Genomic DNA, 14,244 nt, shown 5'->3' with positions numbered 1-14,244 from the left:
CAGTTTAGGAGGCGGACTGCACCAGACCTCTCTGGGCTACTCCGGGGTAGAAGTCACGTCTCCCCTCCTAAGCGTCTGGGGGAAAGGGAAGAAAGGAATTGTGAGTGTTGGGCGCCACCGTGGCTCCCCCCACTATTCCCAGTGCAATTTCGGCAGTGCCAACCATTTGTTGTGAGCAGAGGACCAGTACAAGACTTGTAACCCACCCCCCAGTGCCGAACCAACTCCTCCCCTTCCTTCAGAGAGAAATCTCCCAGGTGCATCCGAAATCGCGGGGTGTAGGACAGAGCCCCAAGAACAGAGGAAGAAAAGTGGAGACGGAGAAAAGGAGGGGAAGGGAGCGAGGAGCCGGCAGCAAAGGGAACAGCAGATTGCGTCCAGCCAATGGCAACGGCTGGACGAGGTGGCACCAAATTCCCTTTGGCCAATGACTGACCAGAGTTTACAGGAGTCTCATTAGCATTTCCCAGAGGCTGGGGCTGGGGCGGTGTGGTGTTGGCGTCGGCTGCATCCCCACGCTGTGTCTCCGGTGGCTGAGCTACTCGACTTTCTGTCCCCTCCCCTCTCCCGCCCTTATTTCCACGCGGGGCTGTCTTGGCCAGGCAGCTCTGCTCACTCTGTCCCTTTTGGCAGCAGATCAAAGAGTTTTGAGGAAACGGTCGCCCTAGGCTAACTCTTCCCTTTAAATTCCGAGCCCAGAGAGATCCGCGCACAGCGGGTCGGGCCTGCACAGCCATCCACGTGCCACAACAGAGAGGTGTTCCGAGCGCCGCGCCACCGACGCCCCGCACCAGCGGACCCCTGAGCCGAAGTCCATCCTCTGTCTCAGCTGCGCCAAATTCGCTCCGCAGCCTCAGCCCCGGGAGCGTGATCCCAGCACCCGAGAGCCAGATGCCCGCCCACATGCTGCAGGAGGTGAGCGTCCCAGAAGTGGCTTCAGTCCCGCTGCGTAGCGGGCGCGAATGGGGCTTGTAGACGACTGGTTAGTGGAGGAGACAATTCAGAGCTTCTGTGAAGAAAGGGCCGTCTTTTCTGCTGCCCTCGGTTGGGGGCGGGGTGTGTGTTGCATTCTGGAGGATTTATTCCCTGACTCTTGGTTCTTGAGTTTTAAAGTCAGGAAAACTCTGGTCCTGCTCAGACCCCCTGCATACATGGGGTTTCCTTTGCGTGTTGCTAGGGGTGCGAGCTGTTTACCCTTCTCGCTCCTTCTGCTCCTTCACCTTATGATTTAACTCCCAATTCATCTGCAATTTCTGGAAACCGTCCCCTATTCCATCTCTAGATACCTACCACCATCACATAGCCTAGGTACTGAGGCAGGGTCTGTGCCTCTACTGCACACCACCCCCCACCCCCAGCTGCATTAGAGAGCAAGTGTCCTTTACTGCCCCAGCCTCTGCGTTCTCTTGACTCTCCACTTCTCTTTTCAGATCTCCAGCTCCTATGTGACCACCACCACCATCAGAGCACCTCCAAATGAGGGTCTCCATGATGGAGAACAAAAATTGGAGAAGATGTCCCTTTACTCAGCAGAAGATATCCGCCCTGAAATGAAAGATGATATATATGATCACAGCTATCAGGATGCCGAGGGTCCCACACCCAAGCTTGAGTATGTCTGGAGAAACATTATCCTCATGGGCCTGCTGCACCTGGGGGCCCTGTATGGGGTCATACTGGTTCCCACCTGCAAGTTCTACACTTGGATCTGGGGTAAGCAGGTTCCTTTATTCTGAACCAGTACCCCAGGTTTCTCACTGATATTTAATAAGGCGGGGTCTTCCACAGAGCAGAGGCTCCTCTCCTCAGGTTTTGCCTGCCAAGTGTCTTTGGTTGCCTGAGAGGCTGACTGGCCTGGGAATAGAGCCTAGTGAGATTGGGGTGCAGGAAGGTTCTACAAGGTCCCTTAACATGGGTGCTGAGGAGCAAGCACTGAGACCATGCGCAGGGGGCTTTGAAGTATAGATATGTGTGTGGCACAGAAGCAGCTGTCCCCCCAAAAAACTTTTCTGTTTGAGTCAGTTGGCTCCCTGTCCCTGTCTTGCCTGCCTAAGTGACTGAGAACCTGGGGCTGGACCAGAGTTCCTGAACTGCACACCAAGCACAGTCAGGGTTGTAGGAAAGAAAAGCTGATGAGGAGAGATCATGCAAAAAGGAAGAACCTGAAGGATTATCAATAAGATTCTGACCTGACCCCAGACCAGGCTGGTTTGTCATAGAGGGGAAATAACAAGGCCATGACCCAGACAGCAAAGATGTGTTGCTCTGTCACTCCAGATAGGTCTGGATACAGCTTATGCCAGTCAGCAATATGTGCTTAGAATGAAATAATGTGGCAGAAATGCTTCCTGTTCCATTCCCCACTCTGCCATTTCCTGCTATTCTCTCCTGAGGCTAGGAAGTGCCCAGGACCTAACAACTTCTAACACCAGCTGCTATTCCTGCTCCTCCCTATTCCTTAGGCTGCTGTAATGAGAGAGAGGTCACCAGTTCTCCCCTGACCTGCCCATAGCTTAGCATTTTTGGAGATCCATGGCTGGAGGCTGATAGCCCCTGGACCCATGCATGTGCTTTGCAGACAGATTGATCTCTGCCCCTAAAGCCCAAGTAGGGAAGGGGGAGCAGGGAGATCTAGAGACCCACGGGCCCAACTGCTGCTCTCCGAGAAGTAGGAAGCCAGGACACCCTCTCCAGGAGACAACCAGAAGTTGTCAGAACAAAGAGGCATGAGGAACTTTCTTGAAGGGTAGTGGTGTAGAAGGGCTGATTGGCCATGTGTTAGCCTATCCCCACCGGGCCTCTTAGGTCTTATAGGTGGCTATATCTGGTCTTGGTAGTTAAACTTTGTCTTGGAGAATGCTCTAGGTGCCATATGGAAATGAAACTGAGAAGATTCCCTTTCTCAGGATCACCTGATACTAAGTGGCAACAACACTACATTTATAGGATTGAAAAGGTCCTATTGCAGTAGGTCATTGTATGTCATTGCATCGTTTCTCCTCAGTCAGCTATTTCAAGAGACTTCTGTATCTGTAGACTCTGGAAGAGCACTTAGGGCAGGGTTGAGGAGATGTCTCTGGCAATGCTGAGGGCCAAAGGGCAAAGTAGTGAGATGTTGCTTAACCATCAATGTGGACACTAACAGTCCTCTGGGGAAGTCAGAGTGAATCTAACTGACTGAGCCTTCTTGAGAGTCTGACAAGTATGCATAGAACAGGGACCAGAGTGCCTGGATTCTGATCCAGTTTCCCTTATGATGGGATGGCATATGCTTTAGGAGCCAATGAGCCAGGGCCGTATGCACCATGATGATACTTCCTGGCCTCTCAGCTGAGTGTTTCTGCTTTGTCTAAAGCCCTTTCTTTCCTTCTGGTGATTGCAGGGCCCTGGCTCACTGTGGTTTTTCTAGGTATGGGTGATGCATATCAGATCTCAGTTACCACATGGCCAGAGGCCAAATATCAGCTGGAGCCTCCAGTCCAGCTCAGAGAGAATGTGGCCAGTACTTTCCTTGGTACAGTCACTATTTCTTTGACTCTCCTGCGAACTCTGTGGGAGGAAAGGGATACGGTACAGGAGAGAAGGGAGGGGAGAGAAAGGAGCTGTTTAGGAAACTCTTTATCTCTGGCTGTAGAACACAGGATAATTTGTTACCATATATACCATTTTCAACCCAGCTAAAATCTGTGGCTCCTTAAGATCATCCTTTCCATGCGGCTCCTAGGAATCAAACATTGTTAACAGTTTCTCCCAAGGTCTGAGTCCTTGCCTCTTAGAGCTACTAAACAGGAAGACATAGGTACACCTGCCTACTTGCCCTTTACAGATTGTATCTGGTGCCTGGTGAGCCTGTAGAACTAGAGGAAGCAGAGGCAAGACAGTGCTCAATAAACAGGCACCCTCTAAAGCATCTATTTCTTTACCTGCAATGTGTGGTGTTACTAACAACTACCTGTGATAAAGCTTGAGCCACTGCACACACGACTGGGTGCAGGACTGACTTACCCTGATAGTGTTGCACTGCCTGGTACAATGCTTAAAAGTTTTTCACCAGCTGGTACATTGCTACCCCTAGTGTCCACTACGACCAGTTGAGCAGTGCCCAGATTGCTGTGGCTATCTTCATAAAGTCCTTGTATATAGGGTTCTGAGCTCTGTAGGAATAATTTGATTATCTTCGAGAAGGTAAGCTGAATGTCAAACCGGACAAGACCTTGGATAATACCCCCACCTTTGACAATGACAGTGGCACAATGGTGAGAGTTTTATTCCTATCTTGCCATCCTGCCTCCTTAGTTCCTGAGAATCCTTGACTTGTCTCCATTCATAGGTGGAGAGGCTAGGAGGTGGTGGTCACTTTTCAAGTAGTAAAAGGCACAGGCCTTGGATGCCAAGGCAGCCCTATGGTTCAGGTAAGGCGGATATTCACCCAAAGCCTAAAGAGCACATGAGTGGTATAAGGAGAGTTACTTTGATATGCTTTCCCATGGAACTTTCCTGTTGGTGACTCCCCTATCATCTTGTCCTGGCAGCCTATGTGTACTATTTAATCAGTGGCCTGGGCATCACTGCAGGAGCTCATCGCCTGTGGAGCCACCGAACTTACAAAGCGCGGCTGCCCCTGCGGCTCTTCCTGATCATTGCCAACACCATGGCGTTCCAGGTGAGAAGCGGATGCTGCTCAGCTTTGTATCTCTACCTTGTTGATGACCTAGGGTGGAATGGAGGATGTCAATGCCCTGAGAGAAGCCTCAGCAGGACCATCACTGACCTTTCCAGTTTCCAGGGGTCACCTAAAGTGTACGCTCAAACATGGAATGCTTCAGAATACTTCACTAGGAAGGGAAGTAGAGGGTAAATAGGCAAAGCTCTGGAGGTACAGGATTGTTTTTGATACCAGTGTGTTCAGCTATTGTGATCCTTTATCATAAGGGGCCACATCACATAGCCACACACTGAACCTGGTTTCCTGGGCAGACACTGGGAGTGGGGGATACTCTTGGTTTAGGGAGACTATCTTCAGACACCACCTTTTTTTTTTTTTTTTTTTTTTTTGAGAATGATGTCTAAGAGACTCAGGAACTTTGTTGTCGTGGGTAATAAGATCACATTTCTATAGCATTGTGTGCTGGGAACTATGCTGTGCACTTCATATAGATGAACTCATTAAGTCCTGATACATCTTAGGAGATAGGTGCTATTATTTAGCTCCCTTTTACAGATGAGGAATCTGAGTCACTTAGAGGGTGGATGGACCAACCTTGTCACCCAAGGGCAGTATGTACCTCATGACCATGACCACATTTCTGTGGTAGCTAAGTCAGCTATTGAGGATAGTTGTGGCCCAAATTTATATCAAAAATAGAATGAAGGGAATTGGGGTAGAGGACTCTTACAGCTGGTACATTATAGCAATGGGCACAGGATAACTCGTGGTATTGGGCTTAAGAGGAGAAGAAAAAACAAATTAGTCCTGTTTTTCTTGGCAATATCTGAGGTATGGAACCACATTTGGATAATCATCTCTGGTCCTAGAAACTTACACCTTCAAGGTTCCTGATGTTGTCTCTGTGGGCCAAAGAGAAAGAAGAAACACATTGGAACATTTTTTGAAGGAATGGAAAAAGCCCCAGACAAGCCCAAAAGTCCTTTGGAGATGCAGTCATGGTCATGAGTTACATGCTGCCCTTGAAGCTGTCACTTGCAAACACATCAAGATAGAACTTCTTACAGTTTTCCTCATAAGCCAGCACCCCAGGGTCTGAAGCCACCTGCCTCATTCCCTTGCTACAAGAATTGCCCTGTTCTCTCCTAGTGAAATTATTTGAGCATGGTGGTTTACCTGCATTCTCCCCATAAGTCGCTTTTCCATCTGATCTTCAGGGCAAGTGTGCAGAAGAGGGCAGGCCCCTCTATGCCTCCTCTGGAGCCAGACTGTGTGAGGTCATGCCAAAAGCCATGGACCCTTTACATACATTTAAGAATGGCATTTTTCCCATGAGGGCATCCCTCCTCAGGCCAGCATTCCTCTTCTCTGTCCCTCCAGAATGATGTTTATGAATGGGCCCGAGATCACCGCGCCCACCACAAGTTCTCAGAAACACATGCCGACCCTCACAACTCTCGCCGCGGCTTCTTCTTCTCTCACGTGGGTTGGCTGCTGGTGCGCAAACACCCAGCTGTCAAAGAGAAGGGGGCGACCCTGGACCTGTCTGACTTAAAAGCTGAGAAGCTGGTGATGTTCCAGAGGAGGTGAGTAAAGGGAAGACGGGACTAGGGATGTGGCCCTGGGCACCTGAATCTTAAGGACTCCACCTTTTACCTTAGGTCTTAGAAAATAAAAGCTGAGGATTTACTGGGTTTGTAAATTCAAACTCATTTAAAATCCAGTATTTAACATGCCACAGGTCCTCAGTCAGTTTACGGCTCTGTTCCTTTCTCTCTGAGCTATCTTAATGAAACCTGTTAAAATGCAGCAAATGCTCACTGACCTGGGAGAGTTATGGACACAAAAAATAAAGTAGTTAAGTTCTTTCCTTCAAGGAGTTTGTATCCTCTTGGGGTTGAAGGGCTAAGCCAACTACCCAAATAACCACAATACAGGGTAGAATATTGTCTGTACTATGAGAGGTGCAAAGGGAGGGAGATTGCTCAGTGCGGGCAGAGGAAAGTGGTTATGAGAGATCTTCACAAGTATGAGTGATCAGTGATAATGTAAACAGAAAGAACAGAATGAGGCAGAGAAGCCTCAAGCATGAAGGATGTCCTTCTTCTTGAAGTGTAGGGTGGGGCAGGTAAAAGGACTACAGAGACTCATGCAGTTCCTGTACAATTCTAGTGTGGATTTAGGATTTTATTCAGTGGGCAACAGGGAGCCTCTAATCATCTCCTTTACAGCCATGTGGCACATTCAAGGGCATGCTTCAGAGAAGCTGCTCTCAGGACAGGTGAAAGTTACCATTGAGCAAGAGAGACAAGAGGCAGGGACACAGGTTAGACAGTAGCAAGGATCCATGCTAGGGAAGCAGTGGCAGCAATGGAAAGGAGTTGGAGGCAAGGAATGACAGTGACATACAAGTGAAAGACGTGACTGCTGAAGGGAGGTAGGCAATCCATTCCCTTAAAATGCCAATTGCCTGGCTTTCACAGGAGTGAAGAGTATGGAACAGGGCCTCTGAAAGGACAGAGACCTGCAAGTGACCAAGGATATTCAGTGAGCCTTCTGAGAGACAAGTAGAGCAAAGAATTTCGGGGAACAGGGAGTAGCTAGAATGGAAGCATGACACTGTGACAAAAGGAAGGCTCCTGAAGGCCCAGGCTGCAGAACTGGCTGATGAGTTTGAGATTTGATGCTCATCTGTTTAACCAACATGGCCTTATGGTCTCCTGAAAAAGAACAATGGACTTCAAGTCAGGATACAGATGTTTCCATATTTGTTCCACTGGTTACCAGTGGGGCCTTCTTAGGAAAGTCATTAAACACATTGTTGCCTCCTCTAGAGACTGGGATAACATGCATTGAAAAGTTCTTCCACCCTATTCCCTCGTGCTCTTTTCTGACACTCTCCAGTGAAAGTGGACAATCCACTTAGGCATGACAGCCCTCCACTGACTCACTGTGGGATCTCTCAATGTAGGTACTACAAGCCTGCTGTTCTGTTGATGTGCTTCATCCTGCCCACACTGGTGCCCTGGTTTTGTTGGGGTGAAACTTTTGCACACAGCTTGTACGTCGCCTCTTTACTGCGATATACCATGGTGCTTAATGCCACCTGGCTGGTGAACAGTGCTGCCCACCTCTATGGATACCGCCCCTATGACAAGAATATCAACTCCCGGGAGAATGTCCTGGTTTCGCTGGGAGCTGTGGGTAAGTCATAAGACAATAGCATGACCACATCTAGTGGTTTCCTGATCAGAATATTTGGCTAGGAACTGGAAGAACCCAAATGACCTATTTTTATGACCACTTTGTAGCTCTTTTTTTTTTTTTTTTTTTTTCAGTATAGTTCTAGGGGCAAGACACTGTGAAATCCCTTTGGGAGTGTGGCAACAACTCTTATGTAAAATGGAAAGGGTGAAAAATAATGCTGCTTTTGATTTTAAGTTGTAAAACAATCTCTAAATCCTACCTACATTGAGCCCCATTGACTTTTTTCTTCTAGTCATCTTTTACAGGTTTGTAGTCTTGAGGCAGAGAATGCATAGAGAAAATTAGAGACATCTGCATGACTTAGAAGCCCAGTGTCTTATATTTAAAGATGCTGTATAAAATGTAGAACAATTATAATTCAATTCAAAAATTTTATGCCACAGAATATTTTTCTCTCCATTGCACTTGGATGTGCCCTATCTTTCAAGTGTGGGCCATACCTTGTTATTTGTTGATGCCAACATGAGGGGAATCAGTGCATCTCTTGGTGGCCCGTGCTCCCACATGCCACCCTTGCGCCTTATGTCCTTTATTTTTCTGTCTTCTGTTCTTACAGTGTGCTAGGAACTCCCTTTTCCCATAGTGCTGGGGGAATCCTCCAGGAAAGCAGAGAGTTTGACAGTTCCACCATCAGACTCTACCTTTTCCTGTCCTTCATTCCAAGTGCATATAGACTTTGACCAAGGCCTCAAGTTAGTTTTCCTGGTGCAGATACCATATTTGAAATAAATGACCTATGATGTACAAATCATAGAAATGTAAGAACCTAGATTGAGATGTGTCCCATAATTGTAAATGGAACTCCAAACCTGCTCTTTTGGCCTCTTAACCTTACCCTTTGCTCTCTTCCAGTTCTGTTTCCTGCCATTCTAATCTCTTTGCTTCTGGAATTGCTTCCCCCATGGTCACATGTTCATCTTTTCTCTGATAAAGGTGACTTTCCCCTAGAGTCTTCGGCTATCTCAACTATCACAACTGTCCCTGTTGTGTCCCATTGACTCTCCTCTCCCTTCTCTATCTGTATGTCTATCCCCTTTTAAATCTGATACCTTTGGGCTTGTTGAGGTCTTGCTCTGAACCCATATGTGGAAGTTAGCAATCCTCTATCAGCACCCCGAGTCTTGGTGTTCCCTGTGCCCCACTCTGCACTCCTGCTTCCCAGTTCACTGTGTGGTCAACGTGTGTACAGAGATAGTGCATAATTTGAGATGCCCTGGATGGAGTAATTGACTTGGTAGAATTTCCTTCACTTGCTAGTTGTTCATATCATTGCTATTCTATTTATTTTTTATACTAACTAATAAATAAAGGACCTCTCTTTTTTCCAACTCTGATAAGGGTCAGTGTTATTAGTATTGGAATTGACTTAGACAAAAAAGAGTCCCTCCAGAATTGTTTTTTTACCCAATAGCGAAATGGTCCTGAATCCAGGATTGATTGATTGATTGATTTAATTTTCTTTTCTTTTCTTTCTTTTTTTTCTAGCAAGGATTTCCCAGAATCTCAGCTTACAGGAAATCTCTAAGTATTTTCAGAGTGGTTCTGTTTTTTCACCCCAGGGTCAAAACTCAGGATTAGGATCCAGATCAGCCTACTGTGAACCAGCCATGGTTGTGGAAATTCTGGCCTCTGGTTGAGCCTCCTTTTCTCTTTGTAGTGATAGGATGGCTGTGGCATTTCTAAACATCCAAAATATGATTTCAAGTAAGGGTGTGGTTGAGGTGGGAAATGGCTGTTGCCACCCATTCTATTGGAATTTCCCATCCTTGAATGGGTACCAGTGCAGTGGGGAAAGGTGCTTACTCACCTTGTTAGCAGCACTGCTACAATTTCTTCCTCTGGACTCTCCCCTCCTCACCTCAACACTTGTACAGAGGCAAAGTGCCTGTGGGGTTGTAGGCCAGTATTTAGTGGAACTATGGTATTTTCTAGTATAAAATCCTTTCTCAACAGTATTAGTTTCTTATCCTCCAATAGAAACTCCTTATCACAAAGGCTCCCAGATAGACATAGGTGATCAGATCCTCTTGGTTCATTGCTTATGATGACTCTGAGGGCATCTATTTGTTTTAAGTAGAAGACACAGGGTTCATTTATTCACTCAGCAACAGCAGCTTTCTCTGAGGTTTTTAGTGCCCTGCTGGGTAAGAGGTTGCCAAGATGAGGAAAACTGAATTCCACCGAGATTCATAACTTCTTTCCTTGGTTTGTTCCAGGCGAGGGTTTCCACAACTACCACCACACCTTCCCCTATGACTACTCTGCCAGTGAGTACCGCTGGCACATCAACCTTACCACGTTCTTCATCGACTGCATGGCTGTCCTCGGCCTGGCTTATGACCGGAAGAAAGTATCCAAGGCCGCTGTCTTGGCCAGGATTAAAAGAACTGGAGATGGAAGCTATAAGAGCGGCTGAGTTTGAGGTTGTCCAGGGTCCTGTTCCAAAATCCAGTAGAGGTTTAATGTTCTGTTAATTAACTACTGAGTAATGCTACCTGGATGCTAAAGATGATGACCTTAACACATTCCGGTTCAGTAAATGACAAGTACTGAAGGGCAACAACTCCCCTCTTTGATGCTAAAATAATATTCATTTCTTCTCTGTCTTTATTTCCATTGTCCTTTTCTTTGCTTGGTTCCTATCATCTTCCTTTGTCTTCTCCCTATTGCCTCCCAGGCAAGCATCTGGTCAGCCGCAGGTCGGTGTCCAATGTAAAAGCCTAGCAATCTTCCAAGAGCTTAAAAGCAAAGAAAGGATTTACTTCAGATACCCTCATGTTTGATCTCTCCTGAACTTTAAGGCAGGTGGCTCCACTTAGCTATGCAACAAAATCTTCTCAAAAGTGCTCATTAACTGTCATCATACACTTTGCTAGATGGAAGATGAAAATAACTATTTATCATAGAGCTTGCAAAGTAGGTCATTCATCAGGGGAGAGTGAGCATGCTGGATATTATTTCTAAGTAAGGGTGTGGTTGAGGTGGGAAAGTTCTTTTTGTAGTCAGACCCAGCTGCCTACCTAGCAGAGACCTGGAGCCTCTCCACCCAGTATACATCCTTTTTCTCCTGACTGATTAGGGGATGGCCATGCAGATTGGCAATGTTAGATTACAGCAGCACATCTTAATGTCTCAATATAGTTTAGACTGAGGATAAATGGGAAGCATATAGTTCTTAGGAAAAGTGATCTTTTCTGGGGCAAAAAAAATTCCCCCTGTATTAAGGAGATTTGTTATTTTATAGATGAACAAGTTGTCGACTGTGTCCAGAAGTGATGGATACAGCAAGGGCTCATTGAGTTGTGAGGATTCCGTGAGCTGCTTGTCCAACTTCTTTCATCTTTCTGCTGTGCTATCTTCAGGATTTTGGTCACTGCCCTTGTAGTGATAGGATGGCTGTGGCATTTCCAAACATCCAACAATGGAAAGATTTTTAGCAGGTGAATTTGGGTCAGAGTTAAATGTGTATAGACATAATTTGTATTGCAGAAGGAAAATATTCACTGGGAGTATTTCCCTCTGAAAAAGAAATGCTAAAAAAGTTTGAAGGAGAAGAGGAGCCCATTGGTTTACCCATTCCTCCCACTGCTGGGCAGGAGATGGACAGTTGGAGGGGCAGGGTCTGTAGGCAGCTCCTGAGAGATCACTTTCCGAAGGAAGAGCTCTGACAGCACATTGCCCAAGGGTTCAAAAGTCACTGAGTAATTTGTTGGGTGTTCTAGTGAACTGAGTTAGATAGTGGGTCCACCAGTACAAAGCAGAGGCCTGCAGTTCAAAACACCTCTATAAAGAGAAGCCTTCATGTCGGTGGAATAAAACATAGGCTTCCTCCCCCAGTGTTGTACTTTTTCATGCATCCTTGCTTTGTGACCATCAGATTGCATATAGGACTGCCTGGGTGGGACAGGAATTTCTTAACTGTTTCTAGTTTTCTGGCTCTACTCCATCTGTCATCTTTCCTCTGCTGGTTCACTCTGTTCTCCAGTGTTTTCTTCTTTGTCTGAAGAGTCAGCCTCCTATGTCCGTTTAGGGAAGTGAGAACTTGCAATCTAGGCAGCTCCCTGTCCTGTGGACACAAATCTCATGAGCACAGAACTATTGTTTCTCTTTAGCAAGAAGAGCTGACTGTCTCTTTGCTGATCTCCAGATCCTCTGTGCCTGTGCCACACTGATAACTTCAGAAAGTTTAGCGAATGCTCTAGAAATATTCCTGGCTCAGACAGCTTCAGTCTCCTGTGAAGCCAAATGCCCACCATACCAGTGAGCCAATCTCAGAGCAAAGCAGGGTTAGAAGTTAGTCTCCTCTCTCTGGGTTGGAACAGAGAGCATGCTCAGTGCCTCCTGCATATTCAGTAAGACTGCTTGCTCCCAGGGGACACTCAATCCTTGTAGAAGGAGGAGGATGCATAGTCTTCACTGGGAAGCACAAGAAATAAGGGCAAGTCCCAAGTGCCTCATTTTGAAAGGGGGCCCCAGCCTGGAGCCAGAGTCTGCTGTAAACCTTTGGCTGAAATGTGGGATATGAGATGCCATGAACTTTGCTGAAAATATTTGTGTCTGTTCAGCAAACTAATCAACATCCCCTACCACACAACCTAGGGCAGAAAGTAAGATAGAAGAAGTCTAGAAAAACACAGAACACCACTATTTGAAGACCATGGACCTGTCCTGCCCTGAACCTCAGTCCTTAAAGCAGAAGCCTGACTCTGCTCTACCAGGATCAGCAATGTGCAATCCCAAATGCTCTGTCCACTGAGATCTAGCCATGGGAGGAAGCAGGGCCTTCCAGTCTGCAGTAAGGCAACCTGTCCTTAAGCTGTTCATTTTAGTAGAAAATCACCTCATGAAGAGCTGCCTCTCTGTGCCTATCACCGGAAATGTCTGTTGAATGGTTTTAATTCTATAGGTCATCAAATGTCTGCTTGATAATATATAAACAATAAACTCAACCTTTCTCTTTTCTTCTCATCCTGTTCCATGGTTCTGATCTATGCCATGTCCCTACACACATGGGTATGGTGACCTCAGGGTGAGGTCCCCAGTAACTCTGTAGGGGCATGCTGGTTCAGTAAGAACACTCTTCAAGATTCTAAAGCTCAATTCAAGTGACACATTAATGAGAAACTCTCATCAAGAGTTAATTACTCAATCCTTGCCTTGTGGGCGGGTGTCTTACTTCTTTTCTAATCCTGTGGTTATGCTCCTCCTGGTTCCCTCTGAGCAGTCCTTTACCCCTGAGAGCCTGCAGCAGTGCCCTAAATCAATGGCTGGAGTGTTATCAGTGAAGAGACTTGAAGGATTCCCCTCTAAGTTTCATTTTAAAAGCCTTTCTTAGGAATGTTTTTATTAAGTGCCCAAATTTGAAGGAGAGTAGAAGCAATTTGAATGTATTTGACATTTGAAACATGCAATGGTGGTAGTAGCATTTATAGTGGAAAGTATGCTTGGTTTGCTAATATCTTCAGTGTACTGTATGTAGCTCAAAGGAGTAAGTCTAAAAGGTAAACAAAGCAAGGTGACCCTGTTACACTATTGGGCAAAGTCTGGGCCTTTTAACCCGGTGCCACCAACTTGCTGTGTGACCCTTGCTTTTATAACAAACCCACTCCCCAGACAATGTCATTAATCCATTCAGAACCCTCTTGAGCTAATCACCTCTCTGCCGCAGTCTTGGCTGGGCACAAGATCACGAGCCACTCACAGCTTTGTAGATTCAAACAGCAATTCTTTTTTTTTTTTTTTTTTTTTTTAAAGAGAGAGTGAGAGAGGAAAGAGAGAGAGAGAGAATTTTTAATATTTATTTTTTTTTAGTTCTCGGCGGACACAACATCTTTGTTGGTATGTGGTGCTGAGGATCGAACCCGGGCCGCACGCATGCCAGGCGAGCGCGCTACCGCTTGAGCCACATCCCCAGCCCCTCAAACAGCAATTCTTTATTCCCGAACTCACACCGGCCTCTACACACGTTCTGGGGAAATCCCAGTTCTGCCGCCGCCCAATTCACCTACTCCACGAGGCTTTTTTCCAAATACTTTCTGAATCTCACGAGAACTCAACTGGAACTCAGGCAGCAGGAACGCCCTATTCCCAGCAGCAATAATCTTCAACCTGGAACTTCCCTAAAACCCATATTGTCTAAAACCAGGAACGCCTTAAACCCAAGGAGCGGGATACTTCCTCAAACTGCAGGATACACCCTAAATCTGGATCCACCCTCGTCCTTGAGCAGGGTCACCTTACATGCAATGTCAACAGCGAAATTCCAAGGCAAGTCCATTTAACATGGGGTACACTGGCAAGGAAATTTCGAT

General features: G+C 46.5%; 1 protein-coding gene across 1 annotated transcript; it reads left to right on the top strand.

The window, feature by feature from the left end:
• Positions 1-494: 494 nt before the first annotated feature.
• LOC308633824 (acyl-CoA desaturase 1-like) lies at positions 495-12,894 on the top strand. The gene is made up of 6 exons (XM_081266952.1): positions 495-915; positions 1,431-1,713; positions 4,533-4,663; positions 6,047-6,252; positions 7,638-7,870; positions 10,150-12,894. Exons 1-6 carry the CDS (start codon positions 892-894, stop codon positions 10,347-10,349), a joined length of 1,077 nt encoding a protein of 358 aa, XP_081123078.1. The 5' UTR covers positions 495-891; the 3' UTR covers positions 10,350-12,894.
• The last annotated feature ends 1,350 nt before the right edge of the window (positions 12,895-14,244 follow it).

This window comes from Spermophilus citellus (genome assembly GCF_964194105.1).
Source record: "Spermophilus citellus genome assembly, chromosome: 15".
In the NCBI taxonomy this organism is placed as follows: domain Eukaryota; kingdom Metazoa; phylum Chordata; class Mammalia; order Rodentia; family Sciuridae; genus Spermophilus; species Spermophilus citellus.
Note: the sequence above shows the minus strand (reverse complement) of the source record. Positions and strands in the feature narration are given on the sequence as shown.